The sequence below is a fragment of the Ylistrum balloti genome, unplaced genomic scaffold (genome assembly GCF_031769215.1).
Source record: "Ylistrum balloti isolate Yb309-2 unplaced genomic scaffold, AGI_CSIRO_Ybal_v1 Utg370018, whole genome shotgun sequence".
Classification (NCBI taxonomy): Eukaryota; Metazoa; Mollusca; class Bivalvia; order Pectinida; family Pectinidae; genus Ylistrum; species Ylistrum balloti.
The window spans coordinates 98160-113696 of record NW_026782087.1 but is presented as its reverse complement, the minus strand read 5'-3'; the positions used below and the strand labels follow the sequence as shown (position 1 = coordinate 113696).

General features: G+C 34.9%; 1 protein-coding gene across 1 annotated transcript; it reads left to right on the top strand.

Moving 5' to 3' along the window:
* Positions 1–290: 290 nt before the first annotated feature.
* Positions 291–15274, top strand: LOC132548555 (uncharacterized). Its single transcript, XM_060212417.1, has 5 exons — positions 291–626; positions 13964–14333; positions 14586–14671; positions 15004–15046; positions 15138–15274. Exons 1-5 carry the CDS (start codon positions 291–293, stop codon positions 15272–15274), a joined length of 972 nt encoding a protein of 323 aa, XP_060068400.1.
* Positions 15275–15537: the final 263 nt, after the last annotated feature.

The following is a 15537-nucleotide window of genomic DNA, read 5'->3' as shown; positions in this document are numbered from 1 at the left end:
TTACATTTCGTTTTAGAGTTGGTTATTAAACTGTCAATTCGTCCCAGTGATCTTTAAAATAGATATCTCGTATATAGACTGTCTGTAATCGATCAGTATTTCAACATTTGTCTTTTCTTTCTAGACTTATAAAACGGTTTGGACCATTATATTAAACAGTGATGTCGTTGTTTATTAATTAATATTTGTAATTAGGATATCACATCAATATACCTCGACATTGCAGGGTTAATTACTTAATTACTACAGACAAAACCTAAATAACACGAACTGATGTTTCAGAATACACAATGGATGATGAACAACTGCGCCGTATAGCGCGGGATTTGATAAATACTGCAATAGACAACGCAATGGACAAAATCTTTAAAGAGGAAATGACTGGAGATATTGACCAGGGGGTGGATGATATTGTGAAACTGACCATTGGACAGTCAGTTACCGCCATACGCGATGGAAAAACTTCCCCCACCGATGATAAGATGAAGGAATGGGTAGGACACTTTGATAAAGAATTAAGCGATAAAGTCGAGTTGACCATTGGACAATCAGACACCGCCATCCGCGATGGTCAAACCTCACCGTCTGACAAAAAAATGGAAGGACTGTTCAAAACAACACCGGAAGTACCAACCATCACAACAGGAAGTAATTCACCGGAGGTTAGTTACGCGGGAATCAATCAAGAAGTGACCGGAAGCGGAAGTGACCATCTGCTTCAAATAACCCCCGCCATCGTCCAAGGTATTATTTAAAACCCTATTATTTCGTATACAGCATTACTCAGTAAGATAAGTACAAGACGTCAGACTGTCTTATATTAAACAAATCATTGAGATGAATGAGCGAATCGTCCTAGAAATATATCATTTGTTTTCATTGATATCAATGGAATCCCGGATCATTTTATCGGAGCTGTATCGTCTTTCATCTAACTTAATATATTCTAATTACTTAATCAGATATTTAATTCGTCTTCTTGTTATATAACAGCTGATGAGACCATGACTACACGTCAGTTCAGCGAGACATCCGGCAAAAAGAATGTATTGGGACGACTGTTTGACATACTTTTTAAGGTTAGCTTATCATACCATGGTGAACCACGTATTAGAACATGATCCAATCTGAATCGGTGATCAACTATTGGCACAATAATATACACAATCTAGTGCTGACAAAAATAAACATACTAATGTCCGTGAAAAAAGAAGTTCTTTCACTGAAAACAAAAAATTCAAAACGAAAGTCACCATTTTGAACCGATTTCAACAAAGCTTATAGTTTCTTCATTAGAGTTAAAAACCAATAGAGAATATACAAAAGTTATATTTCGGCATTTTCTTTACATGGATAATTAATAAGGCACTTTCTACATAATTTGTTTTTACGATTGTTTTAGAGAAACAAGAATGGAGCCAAGACAATCGTCACTGCTACAGAAGGTGAGAATAGTATCTACTATTAAGAAGATTTATGTGAAATATCACGTTGTAATGATATATGTGTCATTTTGTTTATTCTGTGTCCAATAGGTGGCAGCAGTGGCACCTCAGTCGACGGGCAGACGACATGTTCATCCAAAGCCCGCAGCAAGAAAGACTGGATCCGTAGAAACCTGTTGTGCTGCTTCGTACGGCAGACTGCCAAAGCGGGGGGAAAATATCGATAAGGACTCCCAAGTCAACACTGGAGGCATGCGAGGATGGACAATCATATTTTTTCACAATTGCTGCTCTGAGAGGTGCGCATGTTGAGATTCTTTTGAGCACAGATGTTGTTACCTCTGTCAGCTGGGTCAGATTGAACCTTGGAAATATCCTGTAAAAGATTATGACTTGTCAAAGAGATAAAGTACAAAATACGGTCCAGTCGTAACAAATGGTGTTCGTTATCGATAAGTAGTAAAATTAACAAGAGGCCCAGAAAGCCTGTATCGCTCACCTGGATCTTTATGACCAACATTACTATATCTGTGCATATATTCCACGTTTAATACATTTGACCCCTGTGACCTTGACTATGGGTCAAGGTAATTTTTTTTACTTTCTTGGACTTCATAAAAGGAACATACTGGCCAAATATAATGATTCTAAGCTTTTCAATATTTCAGAAGAAATTGTTTAAACGTTTTAACACATTTGACTCCTGTGACCTTGAAGATTGGTGAAGGTCATTTCTTTTCGCAAACATTGTAGGACACCATACGAGGAGCATAGTAGCCTAAGATAATGATTCTAGGCCTTCCAGTATTTTGGAAGAAGTCGTTTAAATGTTTAAACACATTTGACCTCTGTGAACTTGAATATGGGTCAAGGTTATTATTTTTTTTGCAGACTTTGTTGGGCTTCATCATAGGAGCCTTCCAGTCAAATGTAATGATTCTAGGCCTTCCAGTATTTTGGAAGAAGTCGTTTAAAGGCTTTAACACATTTGACCTTTGTGACCTTGAATATGGGTCAGTGTCATTTCTTTTTGCAAACTTTGTTTGGCTTTATCAAAGGAACCTTCCAGCCAAATATAATGATTCTAGGCCTTCTGGTATATTGCACTAAGTCGTTTAAAGGCTTTAACACATTTGACCTCTGTGACATTGGGTCAAGGTCATTTCTTTTTGCAAGCTTTGTTTGGCTTCATCAAAGGAACCTTCCAGCCAAATATAATAACTCTACGCCTTTTGGTATTTCAGAAGAAGTTGTTTAAATGAAAAGTTGATGGACGCCGCACAGACGGCCTTTGGGCCAGGTGAGCTAATAATAGAAGATTATCTTTGGTTAATTACCAACTTTATGTCATAATAGCAGTGCAAGTTCTGACCTGCAAAATAATTACTCCCTATTCTCACTAATAATCTCCAAATATCTCAAAAATATTATATGAGGTTGGAGTGACTAAAAATGTTCTTGCATCCTTTGGTAAAGTTGGGAAATAGGGTTTTAATAATTTAATTAATTTGTTACTGTGACATGCAGCAGTACTACTTTCAAGAATCCATAATCCATAAGATCACCAGTAAAATTGTTTTGACTATCATCATCGTCATCAGTATTATCGGAGTCTGACACATCAGTTTCCTGGGTTTCTGATATTTCCTTACTGAAATCACTATCTGAAACCTGACTTCTTATTTCAATATCATTTTGTAAATTAATTTATTGACTATTTCTCGAAGTTGAATCGTCTGATCTCTCTGATTCTCTCTTAATGAATCATTTTCATTTTCAAATATACTTTCCGAATTCTGGTCAAGCAAATCAAACTAAGATTCAGAACTTCCTTCCGTAAAATTGATCATTTCTAAAGTTCTTTTGATAGCACGGCGCAGGATAATTTGATCACTCACTAATTGACTTGCCATTTTCCTAGTTAATTTCGAAGGAAAAAATGTGTAATATGATATGGCCACATACTTACACCAAAAATTTAGATATGAAATAAGTAAATGACACAATTATTTATCAACACTTAATTTGTCATGAAAAACATATGTTCCTACATGCTATAATATTGAATAATGTGTAATATATTTTCATTTCAGAAGAGCCTATATAAGCCCTCTCCTTACCAAATATAACAGTATATACATGCACATTACATATGAATATTACTTATACAGAAATTTCAAAAATTATTATAGAGTTTGGACAGGAAATTAATTGTGCTTTTCAGTGAATTTCAATGGACAAGAAACATTTTAAATATCAAAATTATTGTAAAATTAAGCTAGTTAACGGTCTAGAAAAATTGTTTGGTGTCTCTGATGTATTTCTGAACCGTCTCCGTAATATCAATATTCATATTTACGTCTTGAGGCTGAAAACCATAAATGAAAGTTTGAATATTGAGAGGAATAGTCATTTAGCGCTAACGAAGGTTAAATAATATTAGTCTTTGATTAGAATACAGAGGACAGTGCAGGAAAAAATGTTCACGATCTTCGAATGGAGCACCACATGTACAAACAGGGCTATCATTAAGATATGAATTGAATAAATCAGATTTTAGATTCCTTGCAAAATTTCTTAACTGACATAATGTTATATTAATTTTCCTATCACCATGACATTTAAAAATGTTACATTTTGGGTAAGCACCCATATCTGATGAGTTTAAACATTCCTTTTTTAGTGCACCAAGAGATGTCATAGTGGGTAACAGACAAGGCTGGCTCATTCCATTCCGACATAAGTTTTGGAAAAAAACTAGAATTATATAAATGCGTTCTTGATAATGGAACATAAAATAACCGTTATGTCGAAAGTTGTAATTAACAGTGTTGTTAAAAAAAGGGAAGTAGCAAGTCTGATACATGAAGTGGACAAATACTGTTAAAAAATTTTAAAAATACAATATTTTGATGTAAATGTCTTCTCTGACTAAGTGTAACAAAGCCAGTCTCTTTATATAAAATGTCATGGCTAGTGCCTCGCCTTAATCCAGAAATAATTTGTAATGCTTCAAGTTGGACTGACTCTAAGACTTCGAGCGAATGAAATATAAATTTTCCCAAGTGAATTCCTATCAATCTTAAATTTCAACATTCTAAGAATATTAAGTCTTGAATAAGCTTTTTCATAAATAAAATTTATATGAGTTGACCAGTTGGCATTGCCATTGAATATCAAACCAAGGTGTTTATGATTAGAGACATTATTTATAACTCCATTATTAAAAATAAGGTCAGGATGCAACGTCCCAGAGTCAGCCCGTCTTGAATGTTAATGTTATTTTTTATATATATAAGTATTCCGCCACCACTATTATTAGTCCTATCCTTTCTGAAAATATTGCCAAATTTTTCAAGAGATATATTGCTGTCAGAAATGGAATTATTAAGATGAGTTTCAGTAACACATAAGATATTATATTCAGAAAATTCAGCATCAAGAATGTGGGTCTTGTTACTTAAAGAACAAATACTGATATGACAAACAGATAAATCATTAAGATTGATATTGTCTTGTAGATGGGGTCCAGGGTTCGGATGGATATCGCCACAGGCTAGTAATATGAAGAGAAGTAATATATGAAAATGGTAAATAGTAGAAGACGAGCTCAGTGAACCACCAGAGGCACCAATACTAAGTAGTGTGTCATTCACAACTCCCTTCATACCTGGATGAATCACTAATTTAACCAAAAAAGATATACATTAAATGTGATGAACAGTGGTAAGGAGAGTGATGTGAATGAACAAGGAAATTCATGATAAAGTACAACTGGCAAAGAAATGGATTTAAATATCGTAAGCAATGATTACATGTGTAACTGTTATTCTCAATACAGGCATGGCAAATGGCTAATATATACATTTTAAACAAGTGTAACAAAACGGCATATATACATATAAAAACAATTAACATTACTTTATCATTCAGTGATGTATGTTCGGCATAAGACATCATAGATTATTCAAGTCAATAGATTGATCGGCATAAGAATCCGTCCCAGTCTGATTAACATGTGAGAAGTTTGTATGGACATCTAAGAGACCGCTGGCTCAAGAATTCTGTGATTTTTTTTTTTTTTTTGAATACTAATTACAAAATTAATACAACAGTATAGGGTATGAAATTGACGAAGGGAAGTAGAAATAAAATGAGATAGAAAATGATGAATGCAATATAACTCTCAATGTCGTTTTGTCAATCGTTACTGATATACGTTCATTAATTCATCAGTAATTACTATACATATACTGGGAAAATATTCCTATACATGTATATATACATATATGTTAGTTCATGCTTATGAAGGTTTTAATATATTGTATTAACTTATCAATTATGATTTAAGAAAAAGGTCATGATATCAAATATCTTTTTTTATTAATAGGAGCTATAAAGAAAAATGAATTAATAAATTATGGAAAACCAACCAAAAATTGTGTTGATTTTTTACCCATTTTTTTTTAAATCGGTAAATCAAGATGAGATATACATATCTAATCATTTAAACATAGTGATAACATAAAAAGGTAAAGTAGATCAAACTGTATTTTTATCGCATTTACTACACCATTAAACTTGACCGTCGTAGACCATATATTACAGGGTTTTCCATAATTTTGTTAGTAGTAGGCTGTGTAGTGAAAGTAGGAGGCTGGCCTGCTGTGTACGTGTAGTCGTGTACGGAACATTATTACGGAACTGGATTGGTGTAGGCGGCCAAATGATCAAAGTAGCCGGTCAAATTGGCCGACGACCGGCTCTTATGGAAAACCCTCTATTATATTTATGAAAATAACATAGATATTTTACAATAGAAATATATTTACACCTCATGATATAATGTACATATCATAGGACTGTTTAAGTCACATTTTGATCTATTACTTTCAAAGGTAAGAACAGATTAGTCTCACAAAGACAACAATTAAATATTTAATGATCAGTATAGACAGATAATATCACACATGAAAGTAAATTCTATTACAGGGTTAGTAAATCAGGGTCACAGCTGGTGCGCGGACAAAACATGTGCACTGGCACCACTACTGAGACCTCACCTGTACAGGTGTTCAATAATAACATGCCTCCACCGGACATAGCAACACTCTATGGGACAGTATACTACTGTAGTTTGGCATGACATCACTTGAATGAAAGTATAACCACATGATTAAATTATTTTCAAAACAAGCGAAAACAGATGATGATATAAGCGTTATTAGGTAACTTCGCAGCAGGCTTCGGAATTAGGTAATTAAACTTACAAAATGAGTTCGGTATCAGAGATATATTGTCACATAATTATTTTTACATTAGCGGTACAGTGATCATATCAGCACATTATGTAGCAATGCTTGCACTGGCAATGTTCTGTAAGTTAATTACATTGCATAATTTATTCAAGTTTTCAAAATAAGTATAATAGCATATATAACTGCATCAATCGTATTCTTCGGCAGATCTTAGTTTATTTAGCGCGCGTTGGCAATGCATTCCTGTTCATCTCCTTTTTATGTATATGAATAAGGTATAGATTATACTTTTGTGATATGCTATAACCAGCATTTTGCTAAAGCGCTATTTAATATTAAAGTAGACAATAAGGATTGGGACATTTACACTAGCATGGAGAAAGAACAATGAATTGATAACAGACAACCATAGTTGAGTAAATGAAACGACATCTTAATAACAGTTAGACAAATCTGATTTCTTGATCAGCATATCCATTATTTACATACAGTCATTACTGGTCAAACCTTGTCACCACCAAGCATCAATGCCTTTCGGTTAATTTGAGAAATGGATGTGCCTTCAAATACACTAATTTGGTCTTCTTTCGCTGACCTTCAGGGAGGCTCCTCCTCTTCGTAAGTAGTTCATAATGCAGTTATGCTGGTGAAGGGGGTAGGTCTGGGACTACAGCAAAGCCGGATCCGGGTTTAACCTTGATCACTGTCCTGTAGACTTACGAAACATACTATAATGTTCCTCTTTTCCTGAGGACCATTTGGGAGCCTATGAATTGCCTGAAACAACATGGCATCTGCAATATGAGCTGGCACCCCCAGAGTATTCTTGAGAAAGACACGGACTGCCAACTGGGTGTCACGAGGAGGTTCCTTAGCATTGCCGGGGATACCACGTACCACCAAATTCCACTTTCTGCCCCACAATTCTAAAGCCATTCTCATTTTTCTCACTTTCAAGGCAGGCTTCTAAATTTGGGATAGTTTCCTCATGTAGAATTTTCGTTTCCCCCATCACATATTCTAATGTAGCTTCATGTTTATCAAGTCTTCTCAATTTTCTTTACCACTGTTATAATTGAACATACATTTTCCTTCAGTGAAGCTATTTCACCAGAAATTTTCGAATCCAGTTTATCAAAGCATTTACTGATGTTAGAAAAGTCTTTACACTGATACGCTGATTTCACTTGTCTAGCTTGGCTCATGATTGCTACGTATCGACTCCAAGAGTGTGATATTTATGCTTGGCTGAACAGTCCGTCAACACTCTCTATAGTTTTGGGGAAAATTGTAACAAAACACACTTTTTAAGACAAAAGAACACTGTTTGATTTCTCCTATAGTCAGATTGGATAAAATGATGATCAACAGTTCAGAGTGTTTGGAAATTGTGATGGAGGAATAGTGTAAAATGTTTTTACGAGCCGAGAAACAATGTCCATGCTAGTCCATATCACATTATCACTTCATAACAGCATTAATTAGGGTGAAATAGGGAACTATTGAGACTCTTGGTATAATTCAATGTAACTCTTAATAATTTTGTTATTCTATGAAACTCTATTATAACTATGTAATTCTATGTAACTCTGTAATTCTTAAAGACAATAGCCAAATACAATCACCACTTGATCTGTTATACTCAATCACAAGTCATACCAATTAACTGACTTCATACTTTTAGGACAGTATTGGGATTCAATCATTGTAACTTATAGTAAAAGTAACATGACTACTAACTAACATTAGTTGTAACCACTTATAATACAATTTGATCCAGGACCAAAAGAAAACAAGTCAAGCAATGATGCAAACCTCAATAAAATGAACGAATTCCATAATAACGATTTCATAAGAAGAATTTGTAGTAGAATATAGAATAATTTGATTGAATCAAAACCATTTCAATCTTGTTCTAATGATTTCTATTTCTTATTTCCTGCATTAAAATCGAATAAAAACCTCTATGAATAAATCTGCACCTACTTAGCTATAAACATACTTGACATTGACATTACAACTGACATTTGGATATTCCTCTTTACAAATTAACCTCTTTTCTTCATGTATTTCAAGTTTGACAAGATATCAACAACGACACAAAGTCAATTAGCTACATAAACTTAACCAAAATACACACACTGACTTACTTGCCTGATTAATGTAGGCACACTAGTAAAATGTTTTTAACAAAAGGTTCACTTGCATCACTCAGCTTCATGTGAAAATTTGTGTTTACAAATTATTTCAATCGATTCACCGCCAACAACTTGCATGGGCGCAGCCATATTTGATATCGCATGGTATTATGGGTACACAGTTACTATTTTTAACACCTGCATGATTTCGTATTTAAATTCTTTTCTACACAATGATTATACTTAACTCCTTGATTAAAACAGACGTATTTTCATGAGCTTACAACAATTGTAAAAACAAAAAGTACATCTTTTCAACGGAAAGTGTCAAAATATACTCATCGTCGCTCGGTCAGCGCTGCCGCTGGGTAGGCCATCGCCTGCTCCCAACTCACTTGATTCCGACAAATCGCAATATTTAAGCTTTACAAGTATAATGTAACTTTGCAAAATAATGATGAAATTATTACTACAGGTAAATATTACAATCGGACTGTTATTGCTTTCCAAAACATGCTTTGAATGGCACTTACCTACAAGGAGGCCAAAAAGCGTTTTTGTTAGCGGGTACACAAATGTCTCGTGATCAAGCAGCATCATTGCTTCCACATCTCTGCGAGTTATCTCCCTTGTACCACATCTTTATAATTTTTTTTCAGGGGGGGGGTTGTTATTTTGTTTTGGTCATTGTTTCGTTTTACGTAAAATTTGTAGAAAAGTTGAGCATATGCCCCAATTTACCACATTACAAGTATACGATAGTTAATTTGAAGGAATTATTTAGAGTTCTATCCGCAACCATACCTAGCCAGTAGGTGAACTTACAGATAAAAAAAACATTACGAATATATGTTAATTGGTAAGAACACGTGAAATGACCGTAAAGTTAACCTAACTATGATGTTGATAAATTATTTCTTGTTTCGAAAAAGAAACGTTTTAACACTTGTGAAACGTTTTTTCCCAATCGTTTAAAACAAAATCATATCGTGTTAATGTGCTACGTTAAAAACACGTGACATAGACGTTGTCCTTCCTTACTTTTTCCGTCTTTCTTTTCTTGTATAAAGACAACCCGGAAAATGTCCATTGTTTTTCCATGTACTGAATAAATCATGGTTCGTCTTCTATTAATAAACATGCTTAGCTATGACGTCATAATATGCAGACGTCACGTAAGATTTCCTGGTCGTCATCGTCACTCTGTTGCTAGCGACGGAAGGCATCGTAGTCAGAGAAGGAGGAAGAAGGAGATAAGCGACTTGTTATTTTCCTGTTGAAGACCAATTTTCCCTCAAAGGTACACAAATCACCATCCAATATGGTATCTACACTATACAATTCCTTTGTGATATAATGACGTTTTTGACTTGAACTCGAAAGCAGCCATGAGACAAATCCTTACCATGCTTGGGCGCGATCTTTTTTTAACATTATCAATTAAAATGCATTTAGCGCTTCTTACTTCGTATAATGTATTGCGAAGTTAATCTATCTGTGTGACGAGCCCGACTAGACAATAACTAGACCGAATTCACAACGCTCATAGGTGGTTACAATATTACAGTAGCATTTACTTTGCTTTTTTTACCTTTCTGTGTTGACTGATCACATGCCACGTAATTGATTCGCGCGATAGTAAATTTTACTTCCGCTTAATTTGTACAGAGACAGACTGGGACGGTGCATGGTTCGATACCTCATTGAAGCACAGTTCTTATCATTTATTCGATGAGCTATGTCGGTCCATATTTGAGTTCAATCATAACAGATATCTCATGTAATGCGACATCTCGTCTTATATAAAATGAAGTCAAGTCCAGAAAATCTCATGGATCACTATGTGTTTTACCGGTTGATGGCCCTAATGATCTTTGATGTGTTGACGAGCCGTTAAGAATGTCATAATAATAATGATGATGATGATTTAAGTCGATACATCATTTATAACAATAATCACAAGCTAAAGGTTTGGACAACCGACTGTAAACATATGTAAATTATATCAAAACAGCAGGCATATATACAAAAGCATATACGACGGTATTGGTTAATTAAGATATGCAATAATTTATTTCCAGTTCTAAACGTTTTAACATTTAATCGTCGATAACCAGGACACCTAGTATGTCTATACTACCCCTTCCCCACACCCCTTCCATTCATCCGGTTTCATCCCCCTCCCAACACCGACGGGTATTGTTTTATTTATATAATTATAATGTTTATTTAATACATACTTCGTAAAATATTCATATTTTACCAAAACCATATACTAAGATCACGGCTGTGGTTCCTTAATCTTGTCGGCAAAGCAGGTAGAGTCCGGCATCGCAGAAGGACAAGGAGTGATCCAGGAGAACGACAACTAAGGCATGGGATGTGACTGAATATTTTAGATAAGTAGAGCGCAATGTGTGTCCAGTAAAGAGTCAGTTCTTTGCCGACTGGATTAGGAAATGACAGTCACCAAATCCACAGAATTACTCGTCGGTGCCCCCACCCCCTTACCCCAATTTTGTTTTCTTTTTCTCATTTTCTAAGCCTATCTTTAATTAAAAATATGAAAAGTTCTAAGGCTATTGCGTGACTATCTTAATTTGTATGTTTTTATTTGTTACGGAAAGGACGTAAGTAAGTTGTTATAACTTTTGTCCAATCCTGTTGTATTTTGTTCGCAATAAAATTGATTGACACTAAACTAAGATATAAGTATAAGCGTGTGGCATTATATTAAAAAAACCTACAAAACAATTCTATTAATATATACACACAATGCAACACAGACTACTAAACATGATCATGATATAAAACATTAACATAACTTTTAGGCGTTTGATTTTGAGCATGAATGCTATATTTAAAAAAAAGGATCAAAGGAAATTACAGACCTGTAAGTCTGACAAGTGTGGTAGTTAAGTCACTGGAAAAACCAGTGAGAGATAGTATTGTTGAGCACATGGACAAATACAATCTTCTGAGCCCCAAACAGTTTGGTTTTGTGTCTGGAAGGTCAACTCAACTGCAGTTGCTAACAGTACTAGAAGAATGGACAGAGATAATAGAAAAGGGCGGGGAGTTGGATGTCATATACATGGACTTCATGAAGGCGTTCGACAAAGTGCCACATCAACGCTTACTGAAGAAATTGTCAGGGTATGGTTTAAGTCCTCAAGTTGTTAACTGGATACAAGACTTTTTATACAATAGATGCCAACGAGTAATTGTCAATGGCGAATCTTCTAAAACATACCCACTACTGAGTGGTATCCCGCAAGGAAGCGTATTGGGTCCCATATTATTTGTTGTATCTATCAACGATCCATCTGAAATACCCAAATCTCGATCGCCACTCTTTGCTGATGATATCAAGTTTTATAGACAAGTAAACAACGAACATGATATCAAAATGAATTAGATAATCTTCAGAATTGGTCCAACGAATGGCTACTGAAATTCCACCCTAGCAAATGCAAAGTTCTTTCAATTAAGGCAACCCAAAAACGAAATTATTATACGGAAGGATCTGGAGGAGAAAAAATTCAGCTGGAGCAAGTTAGCAAAAAAAAGGAGATTGGTGTCACCATAGATGAGGATTTAAGCTTCCGAGCACACATACAGTCAATGGTTAACAAAGCAAACAGTATAGTAGGACTAATTAGAAGATCTTTCTCTTACCTTGACGAGTCAATGTTTAAAATGCTGTTTACATCTCTAGTGCGACCCCACCTGGAGTATGCCGCCAGTGTATGGAGCCCGTCAAAATTAAAAGATATAGAACTTATTGAAAACATACAGAGAAGGGCCACAAAACTGCTTCCTGGATTTGAAAATCTCTCATACCCGGAACGGCTGGAAAAACTAAATCTTCCGACACTTCAACACCGAAGGACCAGAGGAGATATGATTAACGTTTTTAAGATAGTAAACAACATATATAATAGTAGGGTAACAAGGAACGTTTTTGAAATGGACAATATAAGCAGAACTAGAGGTCATAACAAGAAAATATTTAAAAAAAACGATGTCGTCTTGATGTTAGAAAGCACTTTTTCAGTTACCGAGTTGTGGATTTGTGGAATAGTTTACCACAAACAGTAATCAATGTGGACTCTGTAATAAAATTTTAAATAAAGTTAGATGAACATTGGAAAAATATCCGTTTCTATACATGATTGTACATTAATTAACTGATATAAGCCATTACACAGGAATTACTTACTATGCAATATGTAATATTTGATATGGACACAGAGGCTTTAAGCCTGCGTCCATTATTGATGCTGATAAATATAAATATATAAGTGGGTAGGAATTAAAATTTGATAAAACGAAAGCCGTGTAAATTGCTTTTCGCCCTTCTAGTGTCAAATCTTTAGCAATTCGTGCCAGGACATTTATTTGTCTGGAGTCTTAAACATACAGGTACGTGACTTTGTCAACTTATCAAATTTCTCAAGAAGTGTGACAAAATGGTTTAACGTGTCTTACGACAAATCATGGTGATCTTCCAACACAATAAACGCGAACTTCAGTTGTTCTATATGATCAATAATACACTCAGATGAACCGTTACCGTGATCCATAAGTTTTGCCTCTCCATACATTTCTCGACATCGTTGAGCAGAAAGTTGATTCTTGGATAGACTTAAGTTTGCCCGTTCCAGGCCCATACAAGATATCTCATACAGAAACGAGCTGTCTTACCATACTGTTACTGTTATTAAATATTATCATAATTTATCTATTTACATTTCGTTTTAGAGTTGGTTATTAAACTGTCAATTCGTTCCAGTGAGCTTTAAAATAGATATCTTGTATATAGACAGTCTGTAATCGGTCAGTATTTCAACGTTTGTCTTTTCTTTCTAGACTTATAAAACAGTTTGGACCATTATATTAAACAGTGATGTCGTTGTTTATTAATTAATATTTGTAATTAGGATATCACATCATTATCCCTCGACATTGCAGGGTCAGTTACTTAATTACTTCAGACAAAACCTAAATAACACGAACTGATGTTTCAGAATACACAATGGATGATGAACAACTGCGCCGTATAGCGCGGGATTTGATAAATACTGCAATAGACAACGCAATGGACAAAATCTTTAAAGAGGAAATGGCTGGAGATCTTGACATGGGGGTGGATGATATTGTGAAACTGACCATTGGACAGTCAGTTACCGCCATACGAGATGGAAAAACTTCCCCCACCGATGATAAGATGAAGGAATGGGTAGGACACTTTGATAAAGAATTAAGAGATAAAGTCGCGTTGACCATTAGACAATCAGACACCGCCATCTGCGATGGTCAAACATCACCCTCTGACAAAACAATAGAAGGACTGTTCAAAACAACATCGGAAGTACCAACCATCACAACAGGAAGTAATTCACCGGAGGTTAGTTACGCGGGAATCAATCAAGAAGTGGCCGGAAGCGGAAGTGACCATCTGCTTCAAATAACCACCGCCATCATCCAAGGTATTATTGAAAACCCTATTATTTCTTATACGGCATTACTGAGTAAGATAAGTACAAGACGTCAGACTGTCTTATATTAAACAAATAATTGCGATGAATGAGCGAATCGTTCTAGAAATATATCATACGTTTTCATTGATATCAATGGAATTCCGCATCATTTTATCAGAGCTGTATCGTCTGAATTCATCTTAGTAAAAATATTCTAATTACTTAATCAGATATTTAATTCGTATTCTTGTTATAAAACAGCTGATGAGACCATGACTACACGTCAGTTCAGCGAGACATCCGGCAAAAAGAATGTATTGGGACGACTGTTTGACATACTTTTTAAGGTTAGCTTATCATCACCATTGTGAACCACGTGTTAGAACATGATCGAATCTGAGTCTGTGATCAACTATTGGGATATCATTTAATATACACAATCTAGTGCTGACAAAAATAAACATACTAATGTCAGTGAAAAAAGAAGTTCTTTCATTTTAAAACAAAACAAAATTCAAAACGAAAGTCACTATTTTGAACCGATTTCAACGAAGCTTATAGTTTCTTCATTAGAGTTAAAAAACAATAGAGAATATACAAAAGTTATATTTCGGCATTTTCATTACACGGATAATTAATAAGGCACTTTCTACATAATTTGTTTTTACGATTGTTTTAGAGAAACAAGAATGGAGCCAAGAAAATCGTCACTGCTAGAGAAGGTGAGAAAATTATCTACTATCAAGAAGGTTTATGTGAAATATCACGTTTTAATGTTATATGTGTCAATTTGATTTATTCTTTGTCCAATAGGTGGCAGCAGTGGCACCTCAGTCGACGGGCAGACGACATGTTCATCCAAAGCCCGCAGCAAGAAAGACTGGATCCGTAGAAACCTGTTGTGCTGCTTCGTACGACAGACTGCCAAAGCGGGTGGAAAATATCAATAAGGACTCCAAAGTCAACACTGGATTATGTAACCTACAGCTTCCGTGCTTGTTTATTTATTTGTTTTATTTTTATCAAATACAGATGAGAAATATATGACATTTGTTGTTGTTTTACTTTTCGGATCAAAAGATTAACTGTAAAGAAACAGAATAACCTTTGTGACATTTTAAGTTGCAAAAATATAGAGTAAAAATGTAAAAAGAATGGAGTACGTACATTTAAGAACACGCGACAAGATTTAATAGTAAAAACGTCATACGTT